The sequence below is a fragment of the Mus pahari genome, chromosome 8 (assembly GCF_900095145.1).
Source record: "Mus pahari chromosome 8, PAHARI_EIJ_v1.1, whole genome shotgun sequence".
In the NCBI taxonomy this organism is placed as follows: Eukaryota; Metazoa; Chordata; class Mammalia; order Rodentia; family Muridae; genus Mus; species Mus pahari.
Window position 1 is genome coordinate 91,945,747 of NC_034597.1, and position 7,873 is coordinate 91,953,619.

Genomic DNA, 7,873 nt, shown 5'->3' on the forward strand with positions numbered 1-7,873 from the left:
GGGAAGAGATGCCCCTTGGTCTTGCAAACTTTATATGTCCCATACAGGGGAACGCCAGGGCCAAGAAGTGGGAGTGGGTGGGCAGGGGAGCAGGGTGGGGGGAGGGTATAGGGGACATTCGGGATAGCATTTGAAATGTAAATGAAGAAAATATCTAATAAAATAAGTTAAAAATAAAAAAAAAAGAATTAGTATGCAGGAGGAATTTCGCCCAGGGGGTGGGGCTTAACCCAGGGGGCGGGGACTAGCCAGCTGATTCCTAGCCTAGATAGTATTTGGAAGGCAAGCAGATTCATTTCAGAACCCAGTGAAGCAACTCCTTAAGCACAGTCAGCTGCCCTAACCTCTTACAAATGATTTCATCATAGTGAGGCTGAACTGAAGATGTTGCCGTCCTGTATCTGAATCTTTAGAGCTAAGTTGTCCTGGTATTTCACAACACAACTAAGGATAAAACCTTATTGTGAGACACGGAATTTAGAGACCAAATAAATACTTTACAGTGGAAGTATACAATCCACTACAGAGCTTTGCGGTTTCTGTTCAGAATGGTTATTCTATTGTAATACTAACTATAAAGAAACTCAGTGTGGTGTATTGACTTTGTGTCTGGCTCATTTTGGTGTGTGTGTGTTTTATTTGCAAATGTTGTATAATAAAGTTTATTTTTTTTTAAGATGAGGATTCAAGTCATGCTGGAGTTTTGAATTACTAAATATCAGTTTGATTTGATATTAAGGCTGAAAGTATAATGTGGTTGTTCTTCCTTGACCTTATTAGATATTGCAATGTATTATTTTCAGGAACCAAGACCTGGAGAATCTTATCAAGGTGGCCCCCTCAGCAAATAGAAGGTGAGTTCTGGGCGATTACTGATGGATATATCTTCCAATTTATGTAAAGGGAGTAGGACTATTTGGCTAAAGATATCTCAAAGGAGGGGATAAAAAATTAGAAGATGATTTGTTGATCTGTAAACTGTTGAACAGGGCTTTTCTTATTATTGTTTCCATTTATTTCACTATAATATCAAGATGATAAACCCGATGCTAATTCTCTGTAATTACTACTTGAGAAATTTCTTGTGACACCATAATCACACAAGTCGGTTAATACTGAAAATTCTTAGTTAATAAATTGTAAGTGTGTAAAAACGAATATATTGAAGAATATATTCTGCTGCTGACCCAGAATCACAAGGATTAATAATTAAATGACTTGTGAGAAAACTGGCAACATAACAGGTTTATACTTAATTTAGAATATTTTTGCATGGCATTGAATTTACTTCTGGTTTTGGGAAATTAAGATCATTTATATATTGGAGCAACAGGTAACAAACACGTGGCACAGAAACTCCGAGTTGTCACTCAAAAAGTTCCCGTGGGAACCATGTTGGTACCAAACATGAGGAGGAGGGAGGACATTCAGGGAAAGAGCTCAGAGCTCATCTTACAGCTGTCCTGAGCGCCACCTGTAGGATGCCCAGGGGAAGGAGTGAGCATACAGGCTGCTTTTTGTTGGGGGTTGTGTGTTCAAATTTGGTTTGCCTCCAACATTTCTTGGGGATATGGCCCCAGGCATGTCTCAATCCTCATGAAGCTCCTCCTTATAATAGATGGTCCTATCTACCCTGTACTCTCAGATCTGAAGGTTAAAGCAGAGGTTCGAGTTCAAAACCAAAGGAAGTAGGGAAACCCTATCTGAAAATGAAACAAAAACCAAAGTAATTAATGATCTGAGATAGAAACTTCGTATGCTCTCTCTCTCTCTCTCTCTCTCTCTCTCTCTCTCTCTCTCTCTCTCACACACACACACACACACACACACACACACCTCTCTCTCACACACACACACACAAACACACACAAACACACACTCACACATCTCACACATACACACTCACACANATACACTCACACATACACACTCACACACATATACTCACACATACACACTCACACACATACACTCACACATACACACTCATACACATACATTCACACATACACACTCACACACATATCTCACACACTGACACATATACACTCACACATACACACACTCACATACATTCACACTCACACACACATATCTCACTGACACACATACACACATATCTCAAACATTCACAATCATACACATATCTCACACATATCTCACACATATACACACACATATACTCACACACATATCTCACTCACATATTGACACATATACACTCATACATAGACACACTCACATACATTCACACTCACACATACCTCACTGACACACATATACACACATATCGCAGACATTCACACTCATATACGTATCACACACACTCTGATTTCTTATTGACTTTGACCTTTTCTTTTGCTTTGTTTTAGCAACCAGCACAGTCTTGATGAACTTATTAATACAAGCCCCAAAACTGTCAAAACTACTGCCAGGTGAGCAAGGTTTTTTTGTTTTTCCTCTTAAATAAACATAATATAAATATAAGTACTGTAATCATTTTATGAGAAAATTGAATGAAGTTCTTAAATACCATCATTATTTTTATATGTATCAGGAAACAAACATGTTATTTTCAGTATTTAGACATAGCAAGACATGGAGAGCTGAAAATTGTGTGTAATGGGGCCTTCTCTTAGTCTTAAATACAGTAATAGGTGGGAACAACCGAGCAGGAAGGTGGGGGATCGCTGGGCACTAATGCTATTGTTTTCTCATGACAAGATTGATTAGTGATAACTGGCAATATGCCCAGTTGGCTCATTTGATCCTTCATAAGTGGTGCACTTACTTCTTTGTGGGAATGTGTTTTCTGGGGGACAGTAGAGATTTTATGTGACTTATTGCTCTTTAGAGAGCTTATGCTTACAAAAGAGATGTGAATTTAATAATTCTTCAAGTAGTGTCTCTAAGACAGTTAAACTCACATTTTGTCTCTGATTATATACAGTTTACATTATCTATACTTGTACTTTTTGTATAAAATCTTAGGAATATTTTCAAAACTTCCAGTTTTAAGTTGTGTTGATACCTCTAAAGATCATAAAGCCTTAGAGGTGGAATGGAGGAAATGTGGAAAATCTTAGCCCAGTTGATGGAAACAATTTTGAAGAGCACAATTCCAGCTGGCTCTCTTTGTAGATGAGAGACTAAGGACTCAGAAAGGTTAAGCGATTTAGCCAAGGTCACAGAGAAAACTAAGGGGAGACAAAGTATTTTCACGATTTCTGGGGCAGTAAATAATTACCAAGCACCTACTGGGTTCACAGCTATCACTAGGTCTCATTTGCTTGCATGCTAGGTATAATTGCAGGCTGTAGACACCAAAAAAAGAGAATTCGGTCATCATACTCCATCTTATTAAGAGCAGGCAATTAGCATAGATTAAAGCTAATTATGTACCAGGGGCACAGAGATGTTACTCTAAGACAATAATAGGTTGTCAGTTTAATATATTACATTTGGGAGCCCCCATATACTGGTGACTGAATATAGAATATGTTGTCAGTAAGTTGCATTTAAAAAGAAAATGAAGTGAAAATGCAGTTGTAATAACATTACATGCAGTAACATTTGTATTCCTGGGGCCGATGTTAGAGAGGACAGAGCCATAGGCAGTGTCCAGTCCAACCTCGTTGGTCATTGACACATAGCTATACTGAGGGTTGAGCTCAGAACATTCTGTCTTATATAAATAAGGTCCTGTAGCTGCCAGCTCTAGTCTGTGCTTCACCCCTCAGCACATAGACTTTAACTTTCAGATAAATGAGGTTCATTCACTAAATGTCTCAGGAGATCCAGGAGGGTACTAGGATAGGCTCATGGCTTCTGTTACAGGACAATGAGAAGTGTCCCTTAGTGGTCTGATAAGGTCACTTGTAGGATCATATACAAATGACCTTATCACAAGTATGCAGATGACTACAAAACACTCCAGAGTCTCAACCTCCCCAGGAATAATAGCTAAAGTCCTGGTACACATTCTACTCTATCCATTGGTAGCACAAAAGCAAATCAGGGGCTTTAGTAGGAAAGATGTTACATTTTCCCCAGTATAAAGCTTAAACATTGAATTCCTTTATTTGTGGGATTTGAAACATTGTTTCCAGTTCCTGTTTTGATTAGCTGAGATAAGCTGCCTCTGCCAATCATTGAGCGAATCCAGTACCATTGCTTAGATCTTAGTGGTGGTGGTGGTGGTTTCACACAGTGTTGCCCTTTTAAAAGTAGTGGTAGCACATAGTATGTCGGTTTGTCTGGTGGGCTTTTGTTTCTCCAGCTTTGGGTATGCTCTTTATTAAAGGGTTAATAACTAATTTATCGAAAAGCAAACGGCACAAAAATGAACCAAATATTCAAGTTCTAATGTTGTAAGGACAATCTCTCTCTCTCTCTCTCTCTCTCTCTCTCTCTCTCTCTCTCTCTCTCTCTCTCTCTCTCTCTCTCTCTCTCTCTCTCTCTCTCTCTCTCTCGGTGTGTGTGTGTGTGTGTGTGTGTGTGTGTGTGTGTGTGTGTTTATATGAGTTTATACTGGGCTTTGAATAATACTGGTTCAAATAGAATATCACTGTTTTAGGTTTTTAGACAAACAATCTTGTTTTGTGCTCAGTAGAATATGTAAAAAAGGAAGCTTTGACATTTGTTTTTGCCTTTCCTGTCTTTATTCTAAATTATACTTTTGGAGAGTGTATGCAGTCACACTGAAATCCATTTTGACTGATCTTAAATGTAAACAAGCTGTGACTTTTAAACACACAGTTCCTTCTACAAGATTTTATTCCTTGTTATTCCTTTCTCCTCTTAATATATTAAGTTCACTTGATTCTAAACACTTTCACATTTGTCATCATTTAGATTTTTAACAGACTTCCAGCCTTTATTTTCTCATTTAATCTTCATAGCAACTCTTTTGTAATGAAATGTTTTCAATTAATTTATTCTGAGAAGTTATGTTTTTAGTTGTGCACATTTGCCAACCATTCTTTCTGTTATATTTATAGATTTTTTAAATTGAAAATATTATTCTTGAGAATAACTCAATACATTAAATATTCAGATTGAGCTTTCCCATCTTGCAGGGAGATCTGACAACTCCAAGAAGATAGCTTCAAGTGGTGGAAGCCACGAGTCCATGGAGAGGTGGGGGAGGGGAGAGTTTCCTTTGCTCAGGCTTTGTTGGAAACTCACTGCTAAGGGGCTTCCTCTCTGTTTAGCTCTGTGGAAATCTTCTTGATTAGGAAAATTTGCATTTACACTTATCAGTGTGGCGGGAAAGGGAACCCAGGCAAGCTTCTGCCCCAGTTTGCACTGGAAAAAGATAGCGTCACTCTTGGAATTGTTTGTCATGAGACATGCCATGTGTTTTTCTGAGCATATATTTATAAAAGATTAAGAGCAAACAATCCAATTAAAGCAGGCAAATGATCTGAATAGACACTTCTTAAAAGAAATATGAGTGCCCATTAATACAACAAAGATAATTATAAGTAAAATAGACTCTAATTGTAGTCAAAAATGGCTATAATAAAAAGTAAAAAAAATTTAAAGAGTCACCAAACCAAAATCACAAACAAACAAACAAGCAAACAAACAAACAAACAAATGAACAAAAAACCTAGGTTCTTGTGAGCATAAGGGTCAAGAGCAACCATTACACAATATTTGTGGGAAAGGAAATTAGTCCAGACATTATAGAAATCATTGTTGTCTTTCTTCAAAAAACTAAATCAGAGTTACCATATGACCCAGCTATCTCACTCTTGTACATATAAGTGGGGGGAAATGTTAACCTTCAAAAAAGACATGCAATTCAGTAATGCAGTGCAGAGAGGTTTGTATAATGACAAATGAAAAAGTAAAAAAAATAATAAAATAAAATAAAATAAAAGTAAAGGGCGAGGGGTGGGGGCAAGACAAAAAAGGAGGCCAGGAAGATTTGTACCTTGTACCAGGTAAGGAAAACACGGGAGCTATTTCCAAAACACTAGTTTCCTTACACGAAGGACCACGCTGCTCAGAAAGTGCGTGCAGAGTAACACGAACGAGCTTGCTTCTGGCTGGCCCACTGCCAAGCATGCGCAGTACAGCCTGAGCATTGTTGAGCAAACTTGGTCTCAGACCAAGCTTAAGAGAGGCAGATGGTGGATGGAGAGTCTTCTGGGCACACTTATCTTATTCCCCAAACAGTTTAGCCAAAGTCAAAAAACAAACCAAAAAACCACCAATACTTAGAAGGTATCTTGTTAGAGTTTTACTGCTGTGAACAGACACCATGACCAAGGCAACTCTTATAAGGACAACATTTACTTGGGACTGGCTTACAGGTTCAGAGGTTCAGTCCATTATCATCAAGGCAGGAGCATGGCAGCATCCAGGCAGGCATGGTGCAGGAGGAGCTGAGAGCTCTACATCTTCATCTGAAGGCTGCCAGCAAAACACTAGCTTCCAGGCAGCTAGGATGAAGATATTAAAACCCATATCCACAATGACACACCCACTCCAACAAGTCCACACCTCCTAATAGTACCACTCCCTTGTCCAAGCAAATACAAACCATGACAGAAGGTATATTAATGTAGACACGTGTCCACTTGTCCCTGAGGGTTCCTCTCACACTTAGCTCCTAACCTGCACACTCAGGTTTATTATGGCATTGTTCCCAGCAGCTAAGATGCAGAATCAGTCTGCTACCAATCAACAAATGAATGGATAAAGAAAATAGACCGTGTGCGTGTTTGTGTGTGTGTGTGTGTGTGTGTTTATTCAGCCATGAAAAAGATCAATTATATCACTTCCAGAAAAATGGCTGGACTGGAAAGTATCACATTAAGTAAAACATTGCAAATGAAGAAGGATAAGTCATGCATTTTGTCTTCTATGTGGAAACAAAAACCTGCAAAACAAAACCTCTGTTTGCCAGGCTTATCTTTGTGACATCTCTGCTTTGGAGCTCCTATTTTAGTACAGATATGATCTCTAAAATGGCAAGGGCTTGAGAATCAGTTTGTGTCTTCATAATGTTGAAACACTGAAATGGGAAAAATGTCAATTCTTCGCTAACTCTCGGTGGAGTGCTGAAGATGCACGCCCTGGTAGATTGCTCTGGAAATGAAGTGCGCAGACACAGAGCAAGTTCTGAGCATAGTTCTTCCGGCCCCGGGGTTAGGTGGGAAACTCCACTGCTGTTCTTGACCACAACAGTATATTACAGACTGATCATTTCCTCCTCCGAGGGCCATTGATGATGGCCCTAAACCCTATTGCTTCTAATCCTTCATGCTTCTGTCTTTTCCCCTCAAAGACACCAAGATCTCGATAAGTTCATCAAAGTAAATCCTGATGTTCTGACAAACAACCAAAGGTAATAAAATATTTTTAATGAGTTTTGGTCAGGAAGAATATTCTGTTTAATTGTTTCAAGTAAAGTTAAAGCCCTATCCTTTCTAAAATATTTTCATTATTAACCTTGTTTTCTTTCTATTATTCCACCAACAGAAACCATGATCTAGACAGCGCCATCAGAGGGAATCCTACAGTGACCAGATGCAAGCAAAGGTAATAAAAGTAAAGCAGATAATCCATATTTCAGCTGTTTTCCTTGTAGGAAATAAATATTGACTATTGCTGTATTGATCTAGCGTGATCAAATTACCATTACTAACCCACCCACCCCCTTACTATTTCAAACAGTGAAGAGCTGGACAATCTTATCAACATGAAGCCTTCTGCTCTCAGAAACACAAATGGGTAGGTGACCCTACCTGACTGATTATGGTGGATTTTCCTTCCTTCCTTCCTTCCTTCCTTCCTTCCTTCCTTCCTTCCTTCCTTCCTTCCTTCCTTCCTTCCTTCCTTTCTTCTTTCTTTCTTTCTT

General features: G+C 38.7%; 1 protein-coding gene across 2 annotated transcripts in view; it reads left to right on the plus strand.

The window, feature by feature from the left end:
* Scel (sciellin) overlaps positions 1 to 7,873 on the plus strand; it is a 99,988-nt gene that overhangs the window by 72,268 nt on the left and 19,847 nt on the right. For both annotated transcript variants that reach the window (XM_021203754.1, XM_021203755.1), the window contains 5 exons: positions 804 to 854; positions 2,373 to 2,435; positions 7,301 to 7,360; positions 7,495 to 7,554; positions 7,690 to 7,746. In XM_021203754.1, coding sequence (XP_021059413.1) covers positions 804 to 854; positions 2,373 to 2,435; positions 7,301 to 7,360; positions 7,495 to 7,554; positions 7,690 to 7,746 — 291 coding nt within the window. The remainder of the gene's footprint in view (positions 1 to 803; positions 855 to 2,372; positions 2,436 to 7,300; positions 7,361 to 7,494; positions 7,555 to 7,689; positions 7,747 to 7,873) is intronic.